This window comes from Rhinolophus sinicus, linkage group LG07 (assembly GCF_036562045.2).
Source record: "Rhinolophus sinicus isolate RSC01 linkage group LG07, ASM3656204v1, whole genome shotgun sequence".
Lineage (NCBI taxonomy): Eukaryota > Metazoa > Chordata > Mammalia > Chiroptera > Rhinolophidae > Rhinolophus > Rhinolophus sinicus.
The window spans coordinates 68,120,248-68,146,331 of NC_133757.1; the positions used below are offsets into that span (position 1 = coordinate 68,120,248).

The 26,084-nt window shown below is 61.0% G+C and overlaps 3 protein-coding genes across 11 annotated transcripts; 2 read left to right on the forward strand and 1 right to left on the reverse strand.

Annotated features, from left to right (window-relative positions):
- Positions 1-1,438: 1,438 nt before the first annotated feature.
- On the forward strand, positions 1,439-11,173 carry WDR18 (WD repeat domain 18). Of its 4 annotated transcripts, none has more exons than XM_019744146.2 (11): positions 1,439-1,678; positions 2,718-2,828; positions 4,267-4,400; positions 4,522-4,663; positions 5,200-5,343; positions 5,549-5,613; positions 5,712-5,836; positions 6,039-6,205; positions 7,060-7,128; positions 7,332-7,459; positions 8,129-11,173. In XM_019744146.2, exons 1-11 carry the CDS (start codon positions 1,469-1,471, stop codon positions 8,265-8,267), a joined length of 1,434 nt encoding a protein of 477 aa, XP_019599705.1. In that variant the 5' UTR covers positions 1,439-1,468; the 3' UTR covers positions 8,268-11,173. The 4 variants fall into 4 exon arrangements, with proteins under 4 accessions (XP_019599705.1, XP_019599706.2, XP_019599708.1 ...); XM_019744147.2 differs by having other exon boundaries at positions 9,110-11,173; XM_019744149.2 differs by lacking the exon at positions 8,129-11,173 and adding an exon at positions 7,550-7,722.
- Positions 11,174-11,478: 305 nt separating this feature from the next.
- On the forward strand, positions 11,479-18,879 carry GRIN3B (glutamate ionotropic receptor NMDA type subunit 3B). 4 transcript variants are annotated; one of them, XM_019744140.2, is made up of 9 exons: positions 11,479-11,938; positions 13,645-14,237; positions 14,530-15,562; positions 16,878-17,023; positions 17,099-17,214; positions 17,337-17,488; positions 17,799-17,963; positions 18,040-18,089; positions 18,289-18,879. In XM_019744140.2, the coding sequence occupies exons 1-9, from the start codon at positions 11,513-11,515 to the stop codon at positions 18,695-18,697; spliced, it is 3,090 nt and encodes a 1,029-aa protein (XP_019599699.2). In that variant the 5' UTR covers positions 11,479-11,512; the 3' UTR covers positions 18,698-18,879. The 4 variants fall into 4 exon arrangements, with proteins under 4 accessions (XP_019599699.2, XP_019599700.2, XP_019599698.2 ...); XM_019744141.2 differs by having other exon boundaries at positions 14,530-15,021; positions 15,166-15,562; positions 17,799-18,089; XM_019744139.2 differs by having other exon boundaries at positions 17,799-18,089.
- TMEM259 (transmembrane protein 259) lies at positions 18,798-26,073 on the reverse strand. Of its 3 annotated transcripts, none has more exons than XM_019744143.2 (11): positions 25,589-26,073; positions 22,399-22,677; positions 21,773-21,872; positions 21,402-21,512; positions 21,076-21,198; positions 20,904-21,004; positions 20,746-20,803; positions 20,572-20,652; positions 20,352-20,484; positions 20,180-20,279; positions 18,798-20,095 (listed from the first exon to the last, which is right to left on the reverse strand). In XM_019744143.2, exons 1-11 carry the CDS (start codon positions 25,811-25,813, stop codon positions 19,541-19,543), a joined length of 1,866 nt encoding a protein of 621 aa, XP_019599702.2. In that variant the 5' UTR covers positions 25,814-26,073; the 3' UTR covers positions 18,798-19,540. The 3 variants fall into 3 exon arrangements, with proteins under 3 accessions (XP_019599702.2, XP_019599701.2, XP_019599703.2); XM_019744142.2 differs by having other exon boundaries at positions 20,572-20,655; XM_019744144.2 differs by having other exon boundaries at positions 20,572-20,655; positions 22,399-22,521; positions 25,589-25,968.
- Between the last annotated feature and the right edge of the window lie 11 nt (positions 26,074-26,084).

Sequence of the window (26,084 nt, forward strand, 5' to 3'; positions counted from 1 at the left end):
ACGGCTCAGAAATGCCAGATTTCAGGATTCAAAGAAAACTTTGGTTTTGGAAAAACCAAAAAGATTTTTGGTTTTGGTGGTTGAAAAGTGTAAATTAGCATGCAAGGTGTCTTATTTCTCTTCTTTGCACTTTAATAACAATATCTGAGGAACCTGGGGGCATCAGCTGGTCCTGAAGATCAAAATCAGGAGCAGCTGATTCTAGTTACAATCTGTCTTTGGACTAGGTGGTCCCTGCCTCAGTTTCCCCATTTAGCAGGTGCTGGGGGTTGCAACACCCAGTTCTTCTCAATTTACAAAAGTCTTTCAGTTTCCTATGTGCCCCCCACCGCAGGATAAAATTCAATCCAGGCTCCCCACTGCGCACAAGGCCTTGCATGGCCCAGCCCCCACTCCAGGGTCTGGCCTCAGGGCCTTGGCACTACCTCTGCCCACCTTTCTTTTTAAGTTGCTTGTCCCCTGCTCAAGCGACACCTCCTGTGCGAAGCCCCTTCTCCAGACCCCCAAACCAGGGCGGTCCCCCGCGACGCTCCTCCCTCCCTATAACTGTTGAACTGCGGCGCGGTGGGCGGGAGCCTGGGTGAGGCCCAACCTCGGCCATCCGGTCGATGGTTCAAGCCTGCCACCTGGCGGCCGGGGTGGGGCTGTGGAGCCTCACGCTCTGGGCGCCCGTTCTAGCGGCTTGGGCACCAGGTTCTGGGCCCTGTTGCAAGCACCCTGGGTCCAGCACCCCCAGTGTTGCTTGTGGATACACCGCCTCGGACAGCCAAGTCTCCCGAGCTGGAGGTCTCGACTTTTAAGTGATTTGTCCCTTTTCAAAGATTGTCAAATAATTCCGTATTTTAAAATACGCTGTTTTAAGATGTGGCAGCTGTTAACCTGGGGTTAGGTGCTCCCTACTTGCTTGGGCTGCAAGTAGATTTTTGTGGCCCTCAAAGAAAAGGGGTCCAGGGGGAGGCCGACGGTGGATCCGGGAAAACCAATTTAATTACATATGTTGAGTGCCAGCTAGGTATGTTATGTCAGATATGTAGTCTGTGCTTTACATACACTGTCCCATTTAGACCTGTGAGATCGGTACTTTATCATTTGCACATTATAAAAAAGAAAATCCGAGAGGTTGAGTCACTTGGCCCAAAGTTCCCAGCGGAAATGGTCAAGCCAGATTTCCAGGCTCTAAAGCTACTAACTGCTCGCAGGAGACCCTGGGCCTTGGTTTCTCCATCCAGTTTTAAAAGAGGGTTCCTTCCAAGATCTCCAACCAGGCGGTGCCACCGCCCCTTGATTCTCGCAGCCGAGCGGAGATAAAAATTCCAATTCACAGGGAAGCCCCCTCCCCGCGCACGTAAGCACGCGCTGGCTGGCCAGCCACGGGGGCGCGGCAACGTGGGTGCCGCTCTAGCCTGCGCGGTGCAGTCTCCCGCGTCTCGCTGGTGATGACGCACGTCCGGGGTGGTGGGGGAGGAAGATGGCGGCGCCCATGGAGGTGGCCGTGTGTACAGACTCGTCCGCCCAGTTGTGGAGCTGCGTTGTGTGGGAGCTGCACTCAGGCGCCAACCTGCTCACATACCGCGGTGGCCAGGCTGGGCCCCGCGGCCTGGCGCTGCTCAATGGCGAGTACCTGCTGGCGGCGCAGCTGGGCAAGAACTACATCAGCGCCTGGGAGCTGCAGCGGAAGGTGCGGCGGCGCGGGCACGGGCTCCGTTGGCGGGGTGGGGGCGGGGGCGCGGGCCTCCCTAGACTGCTGTCGGTGGGGGCTGCACTGAATTGGATGTGTGTGTGTCGGGGGTGGGGCCCATTTAGGGTGCTCTGCGCATGCACGGGTCTGGGGTCTTTTCAGTGGAGGGAGGCGCGTGCCCCGGGGCGGGTGGGATCCGTTGAGGCGCACGCGCAGAGTTCAGGACCGCTGTTTGGAGGGGCTGAGCGGCGGGTCTCTGAGGCAGCCGTGCAGGAGCACATGAAGGGTTGGGGAGGTGAGGAGACCTTTAGGGGAACTGTGCACGAATGGGCGTGAAATTTAAAAGAAGAGTTTGCAGTTGAGGTTCCGTGGTTCTCGTCAGCTTGGAGAGAGGGTCTGAGGCCTGGGGAACCCCCTTGAAAGGGTAGCCCGGAACCTCTTGCATTTATGCTCCCCTAAAAGATACCACCCTTCCTCATCAGGGTCCACGGTGTTTCCTGTTAAAGCAACCACAAAATACAGCCCCTGCAGCTGCTCGCTTCCCCTTTTGTACTAGCTGACATTCCTTGGGGTAAACTGTTCCCTGGCTTTGTCTGGTGCGGTCCACAGACCATTCGTAAAGTTTTCCCATTTTAGAGTTTTGGAAACTAAGGTCATGGTCGTAGGTGGGACCTTAGGAAGGCAGCATTGGGGAACGAGCCGATTGGTCTTTGTGCTCTCCAGCCCCAATGCCCCTCCTGGACCCTCTGGACCTTGCCCATCCCCATGCCCAGAGGGACCCTCTGGCCCTCCACCCAGATGGAGTACCATCCTGGTTTTATTCCAGGATCCTCAAACCTCTACCTCCAGCCTGCAAAGCCTCGGCTGGAATGTAATGCTGCTTTGCTGAACTGTGGAATTGCTCAAACCATCCCTGTTTCCGCTTCTCTTTCTGGCTTTCTTGGACTTACCAGATGCCTGGGCGCCCCCTCCCACTCTCCTCACTGCCCCCAGCTCCTGAGTTCTGCATGAAGCTCAGAGGCTTCTTATGTTCCTGTAGGACCAGCTCCAGCAGAAGATCATGTGCCCCGGGCCTGTCACCTGTCTGACCACGTCGCCCAACGGCCTCTATGTGCTGGCGGGCATTGCAGAAAGCACATACCTGTGGGAGGTAAGCATGAGCACAGAGCCCGGGTTGTGGGGTTTGATCTCTGGGCCACTGGGTTATCAGACCACCGATGGTGTTGTTAACCAATAGTCAGGTATGTTTGAGGGGAGCCTCCTGTGCAGACAGTCAGGATTTGTGGCCAGAAGGTGGGTGTCACCATGTTGTGTTCCCTGCCTGACCTTGTTTGCACCTGTAAAACAGCCTGGGCGCCTCCCCCAAAATTATGCTGAGAGAGTTGAGTTCTCGGTGAACAATGGAAGGACCACAGAGATGGGAAGGGCTTCCTCATTTCGCCCTGGCACCTTCAGACCTTAGTCCTGATTCCGAAACTAGGAAGCAGTTGCTCGGGCCATAGTTGCCCCTCACAGTTTTCCCATCATGGGAGAAATTCTTGCCCTAGTCTCTGCCAGCTTGGAGCAGGGGGCATGGTAGAAAGCAGTGCCCCATGGCCTGATGGGGCACATTTTAGGGGGTTACCCCTCCATGATGAGGGACACTTAGGGTGTGTCTTGGTGAGTGGGGGTTGCTGTGTGGCCTTGGCTCACCCATCCTCTTGGAGAATTTCTGACCACTATGAGCTGTGACCCCGAGGGGGTATCCAACGCGGCCAACCAGAAGCAGGAGCCCAGGCCCAGGGCTTTCAGCCAGCCACCCTGGCTCCCATAAGCTGCCCCTGTTGGCCTTTCCCCCAGCTGAGTGGGTGGGGGAGGCTGGAAATCCTTAGGGTGGGGGCTGTGGGGTAAGCAGTTGTGCATCTGTATCCAAGTTTGCCTCTTCTAAGGATACTGGTTGTTGGATTTAGGGCCACCCTACTTTTGTGTGACCTTACTTGAACTGATTATACCTGCAAAGCCTCTGTATTCAATTAAGGTCTGAGGATCCAGGGGTTAGGACGTGAACGTAGTTATTTGGGGGACACACTTCCATTCACAACAGCATCTGTGCTGTCCTACTCTCATGCTACGTAACCCTTGCCATGTGTCATGTGATAGGCTCACATCACTGCCACTGGGATCCTCCGTCTTCCATAGACCGAACTTCTTGGGCTCCTGCTGGTCTTGGGACTCCCCTTTCCCAGGTTTCACAGCAAAAGACGTTCCCACCCCTAGTCCCTCCTGCCAGACCTGCCTTTGAAGCCCCTCACAGCCAGCCCAGAAAACTGTGACTTCCTGCTGTGACAGAATCACCATTGGGAGCCGCCCTCTTGCTTGTCCTGGGTCCAGCTGCTCCTAGGGACCTGTTCCCTCACTAGCCTTATTATTTGTCCCTGCCTTACCTGGGGACAACAGCCACACAACCCCTCACCCTGTGCTGGGTGGGGTTCCTTGGGTGGTTCAAGCCCTGGTGCAGTGACCAGGCTCATGCTCCCGTGACCTGGCAGCTGAGGGGCCAGGTGCTGTGGCCCATTTCCTGCCCTGATCCAATGTGTCCCCTTCCCCAGGTCTCCACGGGAAACCTCCTTGTCATCCTGAGCCGTCACTATCAGGACGTCTCCTGCCTGCGGTTCACAGGAGACAGCAGCTACTTCCTCTCAGGGGGCAAGGACTGCCTGGTGCTGGTGTGGAGCCTGTGCAGGTAGCATCCCAACCCTAACAGCCCACGCCTTGCTGTGGAGCAGCTGGTCTGCAGCCTCTAGCTAGCAAGGCCTCAGCAGAGAGGGCAAGGATCCTCTCCCCTGAGTCTACTCCTCCCACAGTGTGCTGCAGGTGGACCCCTCCAGGACCCCGGTCCCCCGGCACATCTGGTCCCGCCATACCCTCCCCATCACAGACTTGCACTGCGGCTTTGGGGGGCCCCTGGCCAGGGTCGCCACTGCCTCACTGGACCAGACAGTGAAGGTAGGAACCCCCCCCCCCCCCCAGTGGATCTGCAGCTGAGCCCAGGTGGCTGGCAGGTTCTTGGCTGACGTGAGGTGGTGAATCACCTGCTCCCCCCAGGCTGGCGGCTCCAGACAGCTCTTAATCCCCTGATGCTTCCAGCCTCAAGGACATCCAGAGGGTGGACAGTCCAGGCCCGTGTTGGCTCGGAAATTCCCACTTGGCAGCCTGCGCCCAGCGGCTCCCTGGCTAAACCTCAGGGATTTGAGGGCATGCAACCCTTGGGTCTTTGTCTGTTGGGAGGTGGGGGGCAGAATCCATGGCTGACAGCTTCTAAAGCAGGTAGTGGCAAGGGGTCCTGGGCACAAGAACTGAGCTGTGTCTCAGGGAAGCTAAGTCTCCCAAACCCAAGAAACCCCGGGGTGACAGCTCCTGTCCGAGGTCCCATGGGATCCAGGGTCTCTCACTCAGGGCTGCCCAGCTCTCAGACCAGCACCCCCGCCCCACTGGGACCCTGGTATCATGGAGTGCCCATCCCACACCCCACCTGCCCCCAGCTGTGGGAGATCTCCTCTGGCGAGTTGCTGCTCTCAGTGCTTTTTGATGTGAGCGTCATGGCTGTAACCATGGACCTAGCTGAGCATCACATGTTCTGTGGGGGCAGCGATGGCTCCATCTTCCAGGTTGACCTCTGCACCTGGGTGAGTGACAGGTGCTTGGGTTCATGGTTGGAGGGGGTGGCGGGATACCCAGGGTCCATCCTCCAAAGGCTCTGGGACCGTCCATCCTGCCTGGGTCCTTGTGCCCAGCGGGCTCCGCCCTGGCCAAGCACCCTCAGTACCCTGGGTTCCCCGGGGCTGAGGTGCCACAGTGTCCCTCTGGTCACTGGCTCCTTGGCCTCTGCAGCCTGGGCAGAGAGAGAAAAGCTTCCAGCCGGAACAGGACAGCGGGAAGGTGTTCAAAGGCCACAGGTGCGGGGACCGGATGGGGAGCAGGAAAGGAGCCCTGTTCTCTTTCTCCTGGTGTGAGGTGTCATTTGCAACACCGTTTATCGGGCCTGTATCCTCAGGAACCAGGTGACTTGCCTGTCTGTGTCCACTGACGGCAGTGTGCTGCTCTCTGGCTCACATGATGAGACTGTGCGCCTCTGGGACGTCCAGAGCAAGCAGTGTATCAGGACGATGACCTTCAAAGGTGGGGCTGGGGGAAGATCGGGGGCTCAGGAATGAGGACAGGAGAGCGAGAGGTCGTGAAGCCACGTGTCCAAAGCCAGCGGGCCAGGTGCTGGGAGGCGGGGCCAAGCAGAGGAAAGGTTTTGGGCCACTCCTGGACAGGGGGTAGGTTTGAGGAGTGGCGGGAGCTGTGGCCTCCTGAGCAGCCGCCCACCCCACTGCAGGTCCAGTGACCAACGCCTCCATCATGCTGGCGCCGCTCAGTATGCTAAGCTCCGACTTCAGGCCCAGCCTGCCGCTGCCGCACTTCAACAAGCACCTGCTGGGTGCCGAGCATGGGGACGAGCAGCACCGTGGGGCCCTCGCCCTGCGCCTGGGCCTCCACCAGCAGGTAGGTCCCACAACAGGTGTCCCTGCCTTGGGCCTCTGCAGTGTGCATTCCCTCTGAGTCTGCTTCCTGCCCAGGGTTTTTGTTCAGACACCCACGAGGGCCCTCCACATAACACCCTCAGTGAGAAGGTCCCTCTGACCATGTGGCTGAGCCCAGCCTAGTGGCCCCCCCTGACCTCAGAAAGCACCAGAACCTTCCAGAGTGGAAGCGGCTCCCACAGCACTCCCAAGCGAGCATGCCCAGAGGCACTTTGTGTTCAGTGCCTTCTCCAGCAGGGCAGTAGATGGCGCTCACGCCCCTGGGACTCACCTTGTTCCCCTCTGGGGGTAGCCCACCTGCCTGTCTTTGGCCGGGGCTGGGCCAGGCTGTGCTCCATCCACCTCTGCCCTGTTTCCATGTCCTGGAATCACATATGCCCCCCAGGGGTGCCCAGGCCCCTGGGGCAGCCCCCTTGCTGCAGCAGCATCTGTCCAGCTCACTGGGCTCTGCCCACGTGCCACCTGGTCATTCTCTGGAGCCTTCTTGATCCTGGTTTCTGCACATCCCCCAAAGCCTGACCCCAGTCCCATGCCTGTGGTGTGGCCTTGAGTGTTGCTGTCCCCTGAGCCTTGTGGGGTACAGTCCTGCAGCAGGAAGCAGATCTGAGGAGTCTGCACGTTGCTTCCTGCTGGATGTGGGGTTGAAGCTGTGGCCTCCACAGAGAAGTCACGCCCAGCCAGGCAACTGGTGACCCTTTCTCAGAGCCTTAGTCTTCCCGCCTGAGCGGGTGTCAGGATGACACCTACCTCGCCATTGGGGTGATGTGAGTGGCATGGGTGAGCCCCCAGGTCACTGACGCAGTCCCTTCGTTGCAGGGCTCAGAGCCCAGCTACTTGGAGCGGTTGGACCAACTGCATGCGGTCATGTGCAGCACGATGGAAAAGGTGGGCGGGGCTGGCAGTGGGGTAGGTTTGGGGGAGTGTTGGGCGGGGTTGATAGATGGGGCCATAGAGAAGGGGCAGGGCCCAGGCCGGAGGAGGGCAGTATCTGGAGGGAGGTGGGGAGGGGCTGTTTATTGGGGAGGAGAACCCCCTCCTTTGTCCATGTGTCCAAGTCCCTTCCGCTCTGAGCCCCTGCCCCTCCCCAGAGTGTGCTGGGCGGTCAGGATCAGCTGCGGATTCGTGTGACAGAGCTGGAGGATGAGGTGCGCAATTTGCGCAAGATCAACCGAGACCTCTTCGATTTCTCCACCCGCATCATCACCCGGCCGGCCAAGTGAGTGCGGGTACCGGGATCCCCACCCCTGGCCTGGGGCCTCTGGGCCAAGTCGCAATCCCGTCTGTCCCACTCCATCTGTCTGGTCAGCTGACCCAGCGGACTGACCCCGGGACCAGCTGCCCACCCGAGCCCGTCGTCCGCCCACTCATGTTTGGATTGTTACCCTTGTGAGGGATCGTTCTGTCTGAGTGTTGACCACTGGTGTCTGTTGTGTCATATTGGTATTGTGTTTCTAACAAAAGACCTAAAAGCTTGTCCTCCTTGGGCCTCCATGTGTGCTGAGGGCTGTCCTGGGTCCCAGACTGGGGTCCAGGACCCTTGAGGCATGGGCTATCAGAGCCCAACTTTTAAACATCCAGTGTGTAGAAGCTGTGGTGCGCAGACTTTCCACACACTCGTCTGTCACACAGTGCCTTTGCACCACAGCACAGGCCAGGCCGCCCTCCATGGGAGGGGACTGGGGCAGGGGGCAGCCTCATCTGCAGGCTGAGGTAGCCAGGGGTGGCAGTGGTTCAGGGACCAGTGGTCACACTGGCCCTGTCCTGATAGCCAGCAAGGGTCCCCTCCACTTGGGTCAAGTCGGGCTCTGGGGTGATGGCCGGTTCTGGGTTGAAGTCCCCTGGAGGGACACACACCTGGTCCACTTGACCACAATGTTCTCCTCAGTGTCAAGGCCCTGAAGGAGACCAGGCGCCCCCACTGCCCGGGAGACACTGCCAGCTGCCAGTCAGCACCTGGAGCCCAGCCCAGACGCATCGGCCCTAAGGCTGCCCTCGGAACCTTCCAGAAAGCTACCCCCCACTGACAGCCCTACTTAATGATCCAGAAAATCTGTGTGATTTAGTGGGCGCTGTAATAACTCCAGCCTTGAGCCAGCAGCCAGTGCCGAGTTCATGCTTTTAGGCTAATTTGTGTCATCCTTCCCGGGGGCTCTGTCCTCGCCAGCAAGTGGTCCAGCTGTACTGTAGCAGGATGCCCAGGGACTGCACTGGCCCACCCTCTGTACCTGTCTCCAGGGGGCACGGACACGATGGTACCTGGGGCTGTGCTGTCCATGCCAAATGAAGGGAACTGCTGGTTGATGGGGGCCACGTCTCTCTCACATGGAGCGGGGTCTGTGGCCAACAGTCAACAACACTGGGTCCTTGGAGGTCAATTTGCAGAGTCCAGGACATGGGGGAGCTTCTGGATGGGGTCGCGCTCCCCAAGGGGCACCTTACCTGCCAGGGCCTGACAATGGGCCCTGTCCCTGATGAGGGCGCCCCTGCCCATCCACATGTGCCCCTACTCCTCTGCTGGGGAAGCAGATGTGGGGCTAGTTCTGGATGGGGGCTGCTGCCTGAGTGTTTCGTCAGTCCCAGACTAAGTTGGCAGGTCGCCATGATCCTGTCCTCCGTCCAGCGGCCTCCCCTGGGTCTGGATCTTTCCCTGGGGGTGGCTGTTTCCCCACAGGTTCCCAGGAGCAGAGCCTCCCCCCACCCCCAAACAGCACACTGGACCCTCAGCTGCTGGGGTGCTCTGGGCAGGGAAGATGGGGTGCCTGCCCCACAGCTTTGGGGTGTGGGGGAAGCATCAACATGCAAATGGCTTCCACTTCCACACTGTCCCCAGTGCGGGCCTGGAAGGTCACCCTTCCTCCCTCTGCAGGCCACGAAGGAGGGCTCAGAGGTCAGCCAGCCAGCCACGCTCCTTGCAGACAACACGCGGAAGTAAGGGCACAGCCCACTGACTTCATCCCTGTCCTGCCTGAAATCACCATGTGGCCTCAGACAAGCCGTGTCTGGCTCTGAGACTCAGTTTCTTTATCTCTAAAAGGGGGTGTCCCCCATCCTGGGCCTGCAAGGAGCTTTGGGGAGCTTGTGCCTAGCTGACATGTGACACAAGTAGCGCACAGGATGTGGTGCTCTTAACAATCTGGTCTAGAAGAGTTGTATGTGCTGCTCTGTAGAATTTAGCCCCAAATCCTGGGCGTCACTGCCAGAGGGGAGATGCTGACACCCCCTGATCCTCACGGGGACTCCTGTGGCTGGCAGTTTCTGTGTAAACCACAGTGACATGGCACCTCACTGCAAAGAAAACAAGTGTCAGAGGAGGTGAAGAAAGTGGACCCTCACACAGCTGGTTGGGCAGCCACTGTGACATAGTCTGGCAGTTCTTCAAAAAATGAAACAATCGCCATGTGACCCAGCACTCCCACTTCTGGGTGGATGGACACCCAAAAGGACAAAGCAGGGACTTGAAGATTACACACCTGTGTTCACAGCAGTGTATGCACAACAGCCAAAATGTGGGAACAATCCAAGTGTCCGCCCATGGGTGGATGGATAAACAATGTACTTCATCCAGACCGGTCTTCAAAAGGAAGGACATTCTGACACCTGCTGTACGGTGGAAGGACCTTGAGGGCATGCTCAGTGAGAGGCCAGACACAGAAGGCCATTGTTTGTCGATTGACCATCTGAGTCTCTTCTGGGGGTGGGATGAGGGTGAGGACCCTACCCAGGACAGGTCCCTTTTTCTGAGGGCTCATGTCATGTACCCCAGGGTGGGATGAGGCCAAGGTGCTCCCTGAGGACATTAGAACCCTTACCTCACCCAGCACTAGGGGTACTCCCTGCCATGATGGCAGCCTCAGACACGGAGGGTCCCAAAAGCTGGGATCCTTGGGGACTTTACCTCTGCTGGGACCTAGCCAGGCGACTGGACGAGGGGTCCTTGTCACCTGGAATCCAGCCACCTAGTCCTCATTGCAGTCCTCACAAATGTCTATCCTTAATGCTGGCTGGCACTTGGAATTTTTATTCATTTAATGGAGTGTTTTTCCTGCCCCCTAAACACTGGCTTCAAAAGGGAATGTGTTTGTGTGGAAAACAAAACAAGTATAGATTATTCATTCATTAGAGCTGGGACGTTCTGTGCCTGGCAGCTGCTTTGCACCCTAAAGGTGTCTGGAAGATGTTTTTTTCTGTCTTAGCCCCACACCCACCCCAGGGAGGATGTGATGAGAATTCCATGCAGGGTGCTGGTGGCCCTGATTCTGCCCATGTTTATTGAGCACCTGCTGTATGCCATGGCCACAGGAACCCCAGATCGTTTGATGGGCGTCCCAGAGAACACCGGAAGGCTTGGGGATTAGCAGACGGCAGGGAGCTATGGAAGGTTCTTGAGCAGTGGAGGGTGATGTAATCAAGTGTCCTCTGAGCAGTTACTCAAGCAACAATCAATTGCAGAGTTCCTACTATGCAAGCCCTGGAGACAGCAGTTAACAAGCTAGACCCACCCTTGCTCTCCCAGAGTTGAGTGGGAGTGATGTCCAGTAAATAAAGCAGATAAAAAGATGAAGTTACCGTAGGCAGGGGAAGCTTAGATGTGTGTGTGGGATGCTCTACATCTTTTTGGGCGACAAGCAAGGAATGTTTATCAGAGCAAGGGCACTTGGCACTGGGTCTTGAAGGGTGAAGAGCAGTTCTCTAGTCCAAGTTCCCTGCCCACAGCTACAAGGCAGGAGATCTATCCTTTAGGTTCCCATCAGATACACTTGTCTCGGTTTCCCCAGAGTGCACACGATGTTGGAGCACACTCACATGGGTTGGTATGGGTAGACACTTCTAACTGAAGGTGAGGGGATGCTGTGTGACCATGGAGACAAATCCTGAACGCTCTTGGGTTGCAGTGTTTCTGACTGAACAATGAATGTTTGACCAAATTCTCTCCCTGGTGTTGAGCCTTGGTGTCTTCATTTGTAGAATGGAGAGAGAATTTCGCTGGCACAGTGGGGAAGAGCAATGGTTATGTCCCGACCCCGCGCTGCCTGGCCGTCTGAGCCTCCGTTTCCCGGCCCTGGATAGTGGGTCCCACTCTTCCCTAGTGGGTCCCTGTCATTGGGGGGCTGGGAGGGAGTGAGGGCGGGAACAGGTCGGCGGAACTGGGCATGGAGGGGTGTTCCAGCCCGCGGGGGCGGGGAAGGGAGTGTCCTGGGTCGGCGGGGATCCCGCCCCCAGAGCGTGGTACCAGCAGTTCCGTCCCGCAGCTCCCGCCGGCAACTTTGGGATGGAGTTTGTGCGAACGCTGTGGTTCGCCCTGGCGCTGACGCTGGGTCCCGGGCCCGCCGGGGGCCACCCGCAGCCGTGCGGCGTCCTGGCGCACTTGGGGGGCTCCGTGCGCCTGGGCGTCCTTCTGCCCCGCACGACCACCGCCCGCGCCCTCGCCCGCGCCGCCCTGGCCCGGGCTGCCCTGGCGCCGCGGATGCCGTACAACCTGAGTCTGGAGCTGGTGGCCGCCGCACCCCCCGCCCGCGATCCCGCCTCGCTGGCCCGCGGCCTGTGCCAGACGCTGGCGGAGCCGGGCGTGGTGGCGGTGCTCGCCTTCCCCGAGGCGCGGCCCGAGCTGCTGCAGCTGCACTTCCTGGCAGCCGTCACTGAGACCCCAGTGCTCAGCGTGCTCCGGCGGGAGGCGCGCGCGCCGCTCGGCACCCCGGTAGGCGCGACGCTGGGCGTCAGGACGCATGGGAACCCGGGGTGCGGATGAGGGAGGCCCTGGGACGCGGGCAATGGGGGTCCCAGGCCGGAATCCCTGGGGAGCTCGGGACCCGGACTTCTGGACGGCGGATGCAGGAGTCCCGGGGATGCCCGGGAGTCTGGATGACAGAGGCCCAGGAGCGCGGGGACCTGGCGCCCTGGACCCATGCGGTTCTGGAACCCAGGATGGCCGAACCCATAGGATGCCCCCTTGGGGCATGGAACTCCCGTGCATACCCCTTCCCTGGGCCTTGGTGGTGAAGTCTCGCCACTGATGTCCCTGTCCCCTTCGCCCCCAGGACCCATAGCCCTCGTTGTGCGCGGCCCTTCCAGATCTGAGGGAGCCTCCTGGTTCCCACCAGGCAGGATCGCGGGGCTACGAAGAGGAAGCGGGGTTCCTTGTTCGCGCTCCCGGGGTTGCCCTTCTTGAGTCACCAGTCACCTAGTCATTCCAAAGCCCTCCATCCTTTTCCATCCTCTACGACTCCTTGGAGTTGATTTTCTCTTCTAGATTCCACCCCCACCTTAGGCCCTGATTTGGGACGAAAATAGAAAATGGGAAAAGGAGAGAAGGATGATTGGCAGGGCCCTGGGGACCCTGTTGTGACCCAAGCAAAGACACCCCTCCTCCCAGGGCCAGCAGGGAGGGGCCCAACACGGGGACATGGGGGCTGGTAGCAGCCTCCCTCCCTCCAAACCCACCCCCTTCAGGCCTGCCTTCTCCTCAGGGAGGGGAGTCCCTGACCCTTGAGAAGGCCAGGGTCCCATTGACCCTGCTGTCCCTGTGCTGAGACCCGCTGGGGTCCCCCTGCTTCCTCGAAGTGAGAGATATGCCAGACCCAAATCAGGGCCTGTGGCACCCTCTGCTTTCGCCTCCAGGAACTGCGTCCCTGCAGTTGGAACTGGGGCTTTTGTGGGGACTCGCTTGACCGCCCAGGAACTGTCCCCCAGCACTGGGCGCCCTGTCCCTATGCCGGCAACACCTCACCACCTCCAACGTCGGGCAAAGCTGTCTTATCCTTCACAGGCTGAGCAAATCCAGGAAAACTCTCTGGGGGCTACTGGGCACCTCAGCCCCTGGCTTGCCTGGAGTGATATATAGGAGGGGAAGGGTCCTAAGAGGAAGCACTCTGGCTTAGTTCTGAGCATGAGGGCATCAGTCAGTTTGTAAACAGGGAACCCCAGTCCTGGGCCCTCCAGGGGCTCCCTAGGTGGGAGGGCTGAGTGGGTTCAGGTCTGTGGTGAGTGAGGGACTCAAGGCTGGGAGAGTCCAAAGGGGGAGCCAGGGTTCTGCATGGGGGATGGGGTTGTCTAAACAGAGTGGGGGGAGTCAATGGGGCTGGGTTTTGAAGAATGTGTAGGAGTTGGCTGGCATAGAAGGAAGAAGGTATTCCAGATGGGGAATGGCACATGCCTAAAGCCTCAAAGTGCTACCAGGGTGGCCAGAGAAACAAGAGAAGGCCCTGAATGTCAGGCCAGGGAGGCTGGGGTTTGTGCTGATGGCTGTGGAGAGCCACAAAAGGGGTTAGAGCAGGAGTGGGCTGGAAGGAGGCAGGCACAAGATCCAGTTATCAAGGTAACATCTGTTTATTGAACAACTACCAATGTGGGTGGGAAAGGGGACATGGAGGTTGCCAGCCCTGATTGTGACCACCCCCTTCCCAGAACCCGTTCCACCTACAACTGGACTGGGCCAGCCCCCTAGAGATGCTGCTTGACGTGTTGGTGTCTGTGCTGCGGGCACATGCCTGGGAGGACGTTGGCCTGGCCCTCTGCCATGTGCGGGACCCTGATGGCCTGGTGGCCCTCTGGACAAGCCGGGCTGGCAGGGCCCCAAAGCTCGTGCTGGACCTGAGCAGGCCGGACATGGGCAATGTAGGGTTGCAGGCCCGTCTGGCCCCGCTGGGGGCGCCAGTGGGGGGCTCAGGTCCGGTACCTGCAGCTGTACTCCTTGGCTGTCATGTGGCCCCAGCCCAGCAGGTGCTGAAGGCCGTGCCCCCTGGGCCCCGTTGGCTGCTGGGCACGCCACTGCCTGCTGATGCACTGCCCACCGAGGACCTGCCACCTGGGCTGCTGGCACTGGGCGAGGTGGCTCGACCCCCACTGGAGGCTGCCATCCACGACGCAGTAGAGCTGGTGACACAGGCGCTGGGCAGTGCAGCCCGTGTACAGCCGGAGCACACCCTCCTTCCCACCACAGTCAACTGCAACGACCTGCAGCCAGCTGGGCCCAAGTCCTCCCGCCGCTTCTTGGCACGGTGAGAAAGGACCCTGTTTGGGAAGGGTGTGCAGCCCCCACATGGAGCCACCTCTGCCCCGGGCAACATTATTGGTCACTTGTGTTCCAGGAACTGTGGCCCTCACAAAATGGCAGCTTTGTTCCTGTCTTGGTGGGAGCAGAGCCTGGGAAGGGGATCTGGTGTGGGAAGGACGCAACAGCGTCCACTGTGGTCGGGATGTGTGCTGAGAGTATGGAGTAGCGGGGTCTGAGCTTTGTTGGGGGGGGGTCTCCCGCTGCCTGACACCTGCCTGCCCCCCATCTCCTGCCAGGTTCCTGGGCAACACATCCTTCAAGGGCCGCACGGGGCCAGTGTGGGTGACCAGCTCCTCCCAGGTGCACATGTCCCGGCACTTCCGGGTGTGGAGTCTGCTTCAGGATCCGCTGGGCACCCCAGCCTGGGCCACGCTGGGCAGCTGGCGGGACGGGAGGCTGGAGCTGGAGCCCAGGGGCGCAGCTGGGCGGCCCCCGCCCCCACTGGGCGTCCAGGCACGGCCCAAGCTGCGCGTAGTGACGCTGGTGGAGCACCCGTTTGTGTTTGCCCGAGAGCCAGATGAAGACGGGCAGTGCCCGGCGGGGCAGCTGTGCCTGGCCCCTGGCACCAACGACTCGGCCACCCTGGACGCGCATTTCGCTGCGCTGGCCAATGGCTCGGTGCCCCGTGCCCTGCGCAAGTGTTGCTATGGCTATTGCATAGACCTCCTGGAGCGCCTGGCGGAGGACACGCCCTTCGACTTCGAGCTGTACATCGTGGGCGATGGCAAGTACGGTGCCCTGCGGGACGGCCGCTGGACCGGGCTGGTGGGCGACCTGCTGGCTGGCAGGGCACACATGGCGGTCACCAGCTTCAGCATCAATTCGGCGCGCTCGCAGGTGGTGGACTTCAGCAGCCCCTTCTTCTCCACCAGCCTGGGTATCATGGTGCGCGCACGTGACACAGCGTCACCTATTGGAGCCTTCATGTGGCCGCTGCACTGGTCCATGTGGCTGGGTGTCTTCGCAGCCCTGCACCTCACCGCGCTCTTCCTCACGCTCTACGAGTGGCGCAGCCCCTACGGCCTCACTCCCCGCGGCCGGAACCGCGGCACCGTCTTCTCCTACTCCTCAGCCCTCAACCTCTGCTACGCCATCCTGTTTGGACGCACCGTGTCCAGCAAGACACCCAAGTGCCCCACAGGGCGTCTGCTCATGAACCTGTGGGCCATCTTCTGCCTGCTCGTGCTGTCCAGCTACACAGCCAACTTGGCCGCCGTCATGGTGGGGGACAAGACTTTCGAGGAGCTGTCGGGGATCCACGATCCCAAGGTGGGCAGCCGCAGGGGCGGGGCCAGAACTGGGAGGTCGCTCACACCCACTGTTGGGTCCGACATCCAGCCGCATGCGCCCATCCACTCCCTCAAACATTTATTGAGCACCTAGGGTGTGCCAGGCACTGGGGACCTAGTTGGGACAAAACGTGAAGATCCCCATCCCTGGGGGGGGAATTGGACGTGGCAAGACTCAAGATAGATAAACAAAACTGTTGGTATGTGAAACAGTGATAACACACAGGGACAAAAATAAGGCAGAATGGGAACAGAAGAGTGCTGGGAGGGACATTTCCTGAAATAGGGCTCAGGAATTCCTCTAGGAGGGGGTGACATTTGAGGGACTTTTATGTACACATCAGAGAGGCAAGGGCACAGTCCATCTAAAGAAAGGCCGTGGGGCAGGACCTTCCCTGTCCCCCCATATGCCCTCTGTAAACCCATAAAACCTGGATGCTGCTGTGGGATGTGCTAGCTACTCACCAGGTGTGACTAATTTTAAAATCAAGTTAGTTAAATCCAAGTGCTCAACAGCCACAGAGAACAGCACAGGTAGTGTTTTTATCATGGGCAAGTTCTAAATGCCACTGCGCTAGAGGCTCAATCCAGCTCCTGTGGCTTTTGGTGGTGCTATAGCCCCGTGGGAGCAGTCACGCACTCATTGAGTAGGAGTTTGCACAGATCCTCGGCCGCATGGAGACCAGGGGGAGGGAACTCCCTGGGCCAGGAAGACTGGTGGAATGTGTGATGGGACCTTGGGGGTGGGGGGTGGGGGGTGGGGGCTGTGAGGGATTGGCGGTGCCTGGTTCTGGGTGTTCTGAAGGTGAGCTGAGCCTACAGGATTTGCAGGGCAAGATCTGGAGATGAGGAGGAGAGGAGGAAGAACGATTTGTCCTGACTGGGGTGGGAAGACCTAGGAGGCAGATGGGGAGGGGGTTTTGGATGTGGCCCAGCTTGGGACTCCTGTGTGACCCCAAGGGGAGCTGTGGAGGTGGTGGGAGGCAGAGGTCTGCACTTCAAGGCCAGGAGTGACTGGAGATGGATGTTTGGGTTCTTAGAACAAGTGTGCCCGCAGGGGCCATGGGCCATATCTGGTGACATTTGTGGTTGTCACACTGGGGGTGCTCCTGACATTGCAAGGGTGGGGGGCCCAGAAGTGCCCAGGACGGCCCCACAGGGAATGACCCGGTCCCACGTCAGCCTCGTGGAGTGGCGACGCTGGTTAAGCGTCCTGGGCCCGGGTTGGGGGGGACAGAGCAGAGTTGGGTGGGGGCACAGGGGCGGCCTGGCGCTGACCAGTCGCTGGCCCGCAGCTGCACCACCCGTCCCAGGGCTTCCGCTTCGGCACCGTGTGGGAGAGCAGTGCGGAGGCCTACATCAAAAAGAGCTTCCCAGAGATGCACGCGCACATGCGGCGCCACAGTGCGCCCACCACGCCCCACGGCGTCGCCATGCTCACGTGAGGCCAGGGCGGGGGGGCGGGGTGGTCCCCCCAACCCTAGGCGGATGCTTACCCCCTCCCCTCACCCTGCAGGAGCGACCCTCCGAAACTCAACGCCTTCATCATGGACAAGTCGCTCCTGGACTACGAGGTCTCCATTGACGCCGACTGCAAATTGCTGACGGTGGGCAAACCCTTCGCCATAGAAGGTGAGGGGCCTCCTGGACCCAGTGATCCTGGGGCAGCGGAGAGCCACTAATGGCACAAGGTGGGTACAGTTCGCCAGGGACTGCATCTGGCTGGTCCCAACCAGACCCCTGGCTTCCTTCAGGCTATGGCATTGGACTTCCGCAGAATTCACCACTCACTTCCAACCTGTCGGAGTTCATCAGCCGCTACAAGTCGTCCGGTTTCATCGATCTGCTGCATGACAAGTGGTACAAGATGGTGCCTTGTGGGAAGCGGGTGTTCGCCGTCACAGAGGTGGGGCAGGGCCCGGGACACAGGGTGGGAGTAGATGTGGGAGCTCTAAGCCTGCGTGGGCCTCTACTGAGGTGGCCAACCCCCTGCTAATTGCCAAGACATGTGTTTGCTTTTGTGCCCTCCTATTCATCCTCCAGCTCGTGCCCTCTTCTCCATGAAACCTTGCTCCATAACATGAAGCCCTAACCTTCCAATCCAGCTGCACAGCCCCAGGCCCCCGTCTCTGGCCCACCCTTTCCTCCCCAGGCCAGGGTTCCCGAGGGTCTGTCATGATCGTGAAGGGCTTGTGGCTGTGTTCTGCCCACCCCAGACCCTCCAGATGGGCATCTACCATTTCTCGGGTCTCTTTGTGCTGCTCTGCCTGGGCCTGGGCAGCGCACTGCTCAGCTTGCTGGGCGAGCATGTCTTCTACCGCCTGGCGCTGCCACGCATCCGAAGGGGCAACAGGCTGCAGTACTGGCTACACACGAGCCAGGTGAGGGCCGGCACAGGGTGGGAAGGCACGGGCAGCCTCCCGACACGACCCGACCCAACCTCTGTCTGGCTCGCAGAGAATACACCGCGCCCTCAACTCGGAGCCACCGGACAGGCCGGAACGGAGGTAAAAGGCCCCGGAGCCGCTCCCACCCCCCAGGCCGGCCACTTTACTCCTCAGTCCCTACCTCCCCTAGGGCCGGACTGCTCTGTCCGTCTCCCACCGCCTGGGACCTCATCAGGAACCTCCATCCCAAAGGGCAGAGCGGGTCCGCCCCTGTTCCTCGGGGAACGCTGGTGCAGTCTTATCCATTCTCCGTCCCTAGGGGTCCGGAGGAACAGCAGCAGGACATGCCAGCCACCCCCGAGGGCACGGGGGGATGGACACGGGTGCGCCGGGCCGTAGTGAAGCAGCGTCGCGTGCGCTTCCTGCTGGAGCCAGCCCTGGCCGCTGTGGACAGGGATGCGGAGGGGGCCGGGCCGGCCGAAAGCCCCATTTGGCTCTGCTCCGATGGCTGGCCGCCCGCCGCGCTGCCCACGGGTGCCCCTCGCCCCGGCGAGCTGAAGGAGCTGGAAGAGCACATCGCGGGCGCACGGAGGCAGCTGCGCCAGGCGCTGCTGCGACGCGAGCAGCTCCTGACCCAACTCCGGGGCGGCGCCCAGACTGACCACTTCACCTGCTCCAGGCCTACGCGGAAACGCCTGGGACCGCCCCGTGACGCCTCCACCTGCTGAGCGGGTGAGAGGCAGCGACGCCCCAACGCGCCCCGCCCACGGACGGACCCCCGCACCCGGAGCCTGCGCAAAGAGTCCCAGCCTTGGGCGCACGCGCAAATGCTGGCCGGGCGCTGTCAAGTTTATTCTATATACAAACACAATTTCGTACACTGCAATTAAACAGAACGGAATGCGCGCTCCGCAGTCCTCACGGAGTCACTTGGTTTGGCCGCTCTCCCGCCCCAGCACGGCTGGCCCCTATCGCTGCCCCGCTACTGCCTTCACCGTTGGCATCCCCCTGCTGGAGGCACCAGCCCTGCCCTCCCTGGACCCCAGCCCTGGCGCGCGGGGAAACGCGCGCGAACACACACACACACACACACACACGCACGCACGCACGCACGCACGCACGCACGCACGCGCGGGGGCAGGGGCCGTGGAAAAGGCACTGTGCACGACGAGCACCAGCCGAGCAGCCGACCCCCGCCCATGTTGACCTGGCTCAGAGACCTGCCTCAGGCTCTGCGCCCAGGTACAACTCGTTCCAGACTTTTCACCAGCCCCTTCCAGAACCTTCCATGGAGTTCCCGCCCCCACCTCCTGCCCCGGTTCATTGGCCTGCCTCAATGTGCTGGCTGAGGGGGCCCACTACAAACGTGGCAGGGATAGGCTACAGGCAGGCACAAGCCCAGGGAAGAGGAGCCCACCCCTAACCAAACCAGATGGACCCCAACACCACAACACAAGCTGGGCAGTCCCAGAGACACTGGTGACTGCCTCCCTGATCCCTCGAGGGCCCCAGCCAGGTCACGCCCAGCCAGCCTGGAGAGCCAGGGACTGAGGTGCTCAGCTGCCCAGGACTCAGGAGCCAGCCTCCAAGGGCGAATCTGCTGGGGCCATGGACTCAGGGCTGGGCCCACTCACCCCGGCAGCCAGAGGGGCCGTGTCAGGTGATGAGGAATCGTTTGGGAGGGCACTGTCCAGGGGGGCCTGGGGATCCCGAGGGAGCCCCCCACCTGGGCTCAGGGGGCCAGCTGCCCGCCGCTCCAGGAGGGAGGCGCTCAGGCCAGACAAGAAGGAGGCATCTGTGATGATGGCGGCTGTCTCTGCCATCCAGCCCAGGTCCCCACTGGCTGCTGCGGCCACAGAGGCTGCCGCAGCCACGAGAGAGCTGGGTGCCTCGGCCACAGGCGCGGGGACCCCACCAACCCCTGCCGAGCCAGGGCCCAGGGCAGGGGGCTGGCCAGCAGGGTCAGGGGCGGTAGCCAGGGTACCCCCGTTGTTGTTGAGGTCGTCAGGCAGCGCCGTGGGGGTGCCTGGGCCCAGCGGTGGTGTTTGCAGCAGCATCTCCTGGATTCGGATCTGCTGCAGGATAGCTGGCAGCTCGTAGTGGTGGAAGAAGTAGATCATGGAATGCTGGGGGTGAGAGGGGAACAGGTCAGGCCCTGCCCAGTACCAGGCCCCACAAGGCCACACTGTGGGGTAGGCGGGGCCCCTCACCTGGATGAAGAGCCAGGAGGTGACCAGGGCCAGGCTGCTGTACTGACCATTGAAGCGGTAGTGGTAGGCATAGAAGGCGAAGTGGTACAGATAGAAGAACCTGTGAGAGACACAGTGAGGCATTGCCCGCCCACACCCCACCCTGCCCCACCTGGACCCCTGTGGCACTCACCGCAGCCAGTGTCTCTTGCTGGTGTTGGTGTGGCAGCAGATGGCATCATACTGGTCAGCCAGCCACACGATGAGGATGATGTAGAAGGCGGTGGTGGTGTCGTTGAAGAACTCTGACATGATGGCCTCCATCCCTGTGGGAGGCTGGCGGTTGGGGCCCCGGTGGGACAGTGGGAGTGGGGGTGGGGCAGGGAGGCAGGAGGGCAGGCAGGGGTCCTCACCCACGAGGGCCAGGATGACAGTCAGCAGCGGTGCCGCGGGGAAGGCGATGGCCATGTTCATCTCCAGCATCTGCAGCAGGTCCACTGCGGGCAGAGGACGGCGGGCGGGCAGACCGCGTGAGGCGCCCCTGGGGGCAGGGCCGGCCCCACCCGCAGGCTGCTGGGGAGACTCACCAATGAAGACAAAGATCTGGTGGTGGGAGTAGCGGAGCAGCATGGACACACTCAGGGTCTGCAAGCGAGGCAGCGTGAGGCCGGGGGGGGGGGGGCTGCCCACCTGATGCCCCACGCCCTCTGCCCAGCCCGGCCCAGCCCTGCCTCGTGGCACTCACAAAAATGACCATGATGACAAAGGCAGCCAGGTAGGACGTGCGGGCCATCCACATGCTCACGAAGCGGTAGTGCTCACCGGACACCACGTTCCGCAGGAAGCCTGTGGAGGGGGGGCCATGAGTATAGCTGTCTGCCCACCGGACCCCCCAACCATCCCGGTCCCAGTCACACCCTTGTTCTCCTCATTTTCAGCCAGGCCCTTCACGCTGGACATGAGGATGTCATCATAGCCCAGGAACTCAGCCAGCAACAGGCGACTGAAGCGGTCTCCGAAGCACTGGTCCCGTGTGGGGTCTACAAGCAGAACGCATGTGATGGGTGAGCCTGTAAGGCCTCCACCAGCCTGCCCACCCCACCGGAGCAGTGCTGTGACCATAAGGCCCCGAGAGACAGGGCCTGGGGATAGCTTCCTGCTGATGGAGCAGGGATGGCCCCCAGACCTGCTCTCATGTGCTTCTGGGTTACCCCTGCCCAGGCCTTCTATCAGGGGGACTCACCCAGGGTAACCACCATGACTGGGATGCTGAGCCGCTGCCGTGTGGCCTGTGACAGGCGCAGGAAGCCGTACTCCAGTGAGTACTCCACGATGTACTCATCCTGCGGCCACACTGTGGGTGGGCACCACCGGTCAGCCAGTGGAGCCCTGGCCAAACCCTCCTACCACATTCACAGAGGAGGGTCCTGGCGGGGAGGGGCAGGAGGGGAGGGGGCCATGACCTGGGAGCATCTCCCTCGGCCTCACATGCTGCTGACAGATGGGGAAATAGAAGCTTGGAGTGGTCATTCTCCCTAGCCAGCGCTACTCGGCCCCTCTGGCCAGGGGCATGACTCCCCAGGTGACTACATCTGACACCTCAGCAGCACATACCTTTAGAGGGTGTCTCAGGGAAGGGGAACTCCTGGCTGTCATTCAGGGCCTCGGGGGCATCAGGTGGCTTGAACACCTTGGGCTCGATGTCCAGCTCAAACTGTAGGGCAGTAGGAAGCAAGGCATCTGTGCGTCCACAGCACCAGGGGATCTGGCCCGGAGGCCCCTCTCCTGCTGCCTAGGAGATGCACTCCGTCCCCAGCCACTGTAACCTCCCAGCCTCTGCTGAACATCCTCCCCATCTAGGGCTGGAGGACCTCTTACCCGAGAGTCTATACCCTGAAGCTGGGGGCGAAGCCTTGGGTCCAGGAACAAAAAGATCAATGGAACCGAGCTGCCTGCAGCCCGCCTACATTGGCCCCTCACCCACGGGACCCCTGCCTCCAACTGTACAAGCATGTCCCTCCCAACAGGGTGTGGGCCCCATACACCCGCCCCACCTAGGACCACCAGAGCTCTCAGACCAGAGCCTCCCAGGACCACCTGGCACCTCCAGAACAAGGACACTCACTTTCAGGTGAGTCTGCCTGGCACAGCACCCCGTCCCACCCCAACAGGAGCCACAGGGTTGGCTGAGGTCCCTAACTTCCCCAGCAGTAACATCCTCCTGCTCATGGCCGGCTCACCTGGATGGAGCGGTTGCCAAACATCTCCATGGTCAGCTCCTCCTCCTCCTCGTCCTCCTCTTCCAGCTCCAGGCCGGGCGCTGCGGCCAGGCTGGGGAAGCTGCTGCGGCCACCGGCACAGAACTGCAGGAAGACGGGTGCGCGGCTGGAGTTTGGTTGTACCTCCACGCGCAGGACACCCTCACGCGGCCACTGGTCACGCACGTGCTCCAGGCAGTTGATGGGCGAGCGGGAGAAGACGATGTGGATATAGGCCAGCACGAAGAGCACGAACAGGGCCTGGGGATGGGGGCGGTCAGCAAGGCCTGAGCTTCAGGGGGAAAAAAGAGGACCCCAGGACGCTGATGTCCCTAATCCCTGAGCCCACACCAGCCCCTCCCAGCAACCTGGGACCTAAGGGTATCACTGGTCTAAGACCCTGACTGCCCTGCCCTGCGTGAGCCAGGATGAGACCCCCCCCGCCCCCCACCAGGAGAGGCTACCTGACAGGGGACCAGGCAGAGAACATGGCGCCATCAACCAATTGCTCCGGCCCTGGGAGGCCCAGCCCAGGTGCTGCCACCCCCGGGCAACCCGCTGCTGCCCAGCTACCTTATGCCCTGCCTTGTCCTCAGAGTGCCCCTGACCTCACCAGCTAAAAATAGCTTCCCTTGCCCGCCAGGTGCCCCCTGAACCCCTCCCCTTGGCAGGGCCAGCTGGAACTACAGGGACACAGCCAACCCTAGTGGGCTGGGCCCGCTCATTCTGCCTGGTCTCCTCATTGGTAAATCTGGGATAGCATGGGGTCTCACCCAGGTTGTTCTGTCCCTGGACTGGGGATATCTGTGGTTGTCACACTGGGGGTGCTCCTGGCATCCAGGGGGTGGGGCTAGGGATGCTGCTCAGTGCCCCCCAGTGCGCAGGATGGCCCCCCACAGAGAACCAGCATCCTGATGTTAGAACTGCCAAGCAAGGACTCTGCTCTATGTCACCAACAGCTCCTTCTACCTGGTTAGAAGTATGTCTAAAGGGCCCTCCATGTGGGTCTACTTAGGGACACCCTCCTCCTCGAGCCCACCTCACTATCTGATGTTCTTACTTCTCACAGGGCCCCATATGGCTGAGTGTCACCCTCCCAGACAACAGGCCAAGTCCAGGGCGTCACACCTGTGTATCCCATCCACTGCCCCACCCTTGGGGAAAGGGCCCAGCTGGCCCAATGTGGCACCTGCCTCCCCAGGAAAGATGGGTGTCAGGGAGCCATCATCCCCAGTGGTTGCTCAGCCAGACTGGGGTGAGCCCACAGCTGGGCCAGCACAGCCTCCGACTACCCCCACATGCTCCCACACCAAATTCCCACTCTCCAGGACTAGCTGAATGTGTGGTCCAGAACCACAGCTTGGAAAAGCCTGGATCACAGACCAGAGCACAAAGCCCCTCCCTGCCCTATGATGGGGACACTGGTGCTCAGGGGGGTGGTGAGCCACCCATGGCCATACAGCCACTAGCGGGGCCACCAGACTGCCCACCCTTCCATGCCCTGCCATGAGCCCTGAAGGGTGGTACCAACACCAGCGGTGGACCACCTGGTCCCCCTTTGGAGTATGGTCTGTGGCCTGGGCAAAGTCACCCACTCAAAGTCGGCCCAACCACAGTGGCTGTGACCTGAGAGAGATGGGGAGAAGCTCCGCCTCAGAGAGCACTGTTGCATGCCTGGATCCAGCCATGCCTGAAGCTGTAGGGGCCCACTCCAGGCTCCCCAATTTCATGAGCTCCAAGATCCCTTTTGGGCAAATGTGAACTGTTTCCTTCACTTGCAGCCAGTGCCTCAGGGAGACAGAAATGACAGCATCACTGAGATCTCAGCAGACAGACATTGTCGCCCCATGCATTCAGGTCTCAGCAGACAGATGCAGAAACAAGAATACAGCTGGGGCCTCTGCCAGGGGAGGAGGCTACCGGGGGAAGCAGTGTGGCTAGCCAGACGAGCCTCCCACAGGCCAGTCTGCACCCCAGCCCTTCTCCCCAACATAGTGTCTGGGGACCACCAAGCTGGTGGTGGGAGTTGTGAAGTCCAGGGGGACCAGAGACCCACAGAAGTGACAGGAAGCAGTCAGACGGCTGACCCCGCAGCCGCTCTCCTCAGCCCTCTGCCCAGCTCTCCAGGCCCTGGGGCTGGTTGACAAACCAAGTGCCTCTACTGCCAGCATCAGCCCCCTTTCTGCAGACAGAGACCCGAAGCTTGCCTGGCAGTATCAGCACCCCCAGTCCCTCCCCAGCGGCACTCTGATGGGAAACTAAAAGGCTGGTTCTCCCTTCCTCAGAAGTTTCAGTCAGAAACTGGGGCGCCCCGTCTGCTCAGGAACCCAGAACCCTGGCACTCGTCTGGCCAGCTCCTTGTCTGGACCCACACCTGAGTGATGCCCCTTCTTGGAGGAACCCAGGCCAACGCAGGTCCTTCCTAAGCCACACTTATGGCTGAAACCTCTGTGCCACCCAAGGGAGGGTGGGAAGGAGGTTCCTGAGTAGCAGCACTTGCTGTGACTTTGCCACTAATCCTGGCAAGTTGACCTTAGCTAAGTCACATATCCCCGTGAAGTTCAGAGAAGGGAAAGGTGCAGTGGGGTACTGGTGGAGGAGTAAGTGGTGAGTACTGAAGACAGGAGGAGCAGAAGGAAGAGGTGGGAAAGGAGGTGGTACTTCCAATGCAGGTGGGTGGCCCCAGGGTGTGTTCTGAGAGGGTCAAAGTGAGTCTGGAATGGGGAAGCCCAGGATTGGCAATCTGGGCCAGGATAGGCAAGGGAAGTGTGGGGTGGGGCGGGGCGGGGGGGGGGGGGTTCTCCCAGGGTGAGGATCCCAGGCAGCATGGTCAGGGGACACAGGACCGGGAGGAGGTCCCTAACAAGTCAGAACCAGGCTCCAGGCCTCACCGAGGTGGGTCACCAGAGGTAGGGTGCAACCTGGAGAGAGTTGGGAGTGAGTTTCTGGAGTCAGGATAAGGGGCCACACAAGTAGTGAGACTGGGCCTTCCCAGGGGATCAGGGGCTGGGGTGGCACGCTTAAGGTGAGGATCCCCAAGGGAACGGGAGGGATCTAGACCTCTGGGTGGGAGGGTTTCGCTGTCCTGGACAGTATCGGGGTCAGAGGTAGCAGGCCTAGGAGGAGGGTCCGGCCGCTGGGGTCAAGGGTCAGGGGTCGGAGCCGCAGTCACCTTGAGCAACACGAAGAACTCGAAGAGACGGCGGAAAGCGGGCGGGAAGAGCCGTGAGTAGGTCACAGCCATCTTGAAGAAGAGAGCGTGGAAGAGACGGTCGCGCACGTTGATGAGTGGGTTGGGGTTGAGGTTGGGGGTGCGGGGCCCGCGTGCGGGGGCCGGGCCCCCGCCACCGCCATTGGGCCCAGGCCCCGGGGCTCCGGGCGCTGCGTGCTCCGACATGCCGCCCAGCGTCGCGCTCTAACGGCCCGCGGGTCCCCAAGGGTGCCTCCCAGCCGCCATCAGCCGCCCTCGCCGCCGCCGCGATCCTCACGGCCGCCAGGCCGCCGCCGCCATCTTCCGCCTCCGCAGCCTGCTGACGCCAGCGAGTCGCTGCGCCGGCAAGAGCGGTCCCCCTGCGCCGGTGGAGAACGCTGGGATGCCGGCGGCTGGCCGGAGGCGGCTCCCGCCCCCTAGCCTGGCCGCGCCTGCGGGCGGGACCGTGTGTGGTGGG

Excerpts from the sequence above, each read along its gene's own strand:
- WDR18 (XM_019744146.2), top strand. The coding sequence starts at position 1,469 with ATGGCGGCGCCCATGGAGGTGGCCGTGTGTACAGACTCGTCCGCCCAG. Across the intron at positions 7,129-7,331 it reads TGTGCAGCACGATGGAAAAG|AGTGTGCTGGGCGGTCAGGA; the intron begins GTGGGCGGGGCT and ends GCCCCTCCCCAG. Across the intron at positions 7,460-8,128 it reads ATCATCACCCGGCCGGCCAA|TGTCAAGGCCCTGAAGGAGA; the intron begins GTGAGTGCGGGT and ends TGTTCTCCTCAG.
- GRIN3B (XM_019744139.2), top strand. The coding sequence starts at position 11,513 with ATGGAGTTTGTGCGAACGCTGTGGTTCGCCCTGGCGCTGACGCTGGGT. Across the intron at positions 14,238-14,529 it reads TCCCGCCGCTTCTTGGCACG|GTTCCTGGGCAACACATCCT; the intron begins GTGAGAAAGGAC and ends ATCTCCTGCCAG. Across the intron at positions 17,215-17,336 it reads CAAACCCTTCGCCATAGAAG|GCTATGGCATTGGACTTCCG; the intron begins GTGAGGGGCCTC and ends GGCTTCCTTCAG.
- TMEM259 (XM_019744142.2), bottom strand. The coding sequence starts at position 25,813 with ATGTCGGAGCACGCAGCGCCCGGAGCCCCGGGGCCTGGGCCCAATGGC. Across the intron at positions 21,199-21,401 it reads AGTCATGGTGGTTACCCTGG|ACCCCACACGGGACCAGTGC; the intron begins GTGAGTCCCCCT and ends TTCTGCTTGTAG. Across the intron at positions 20,280-20,351 it reads AGCAAGAGACACTGGCTGCG|GTTCTTCTATCTGTACCACT; the intron begins GTGAGTGCCACA and ends TGTCTCTCACAG.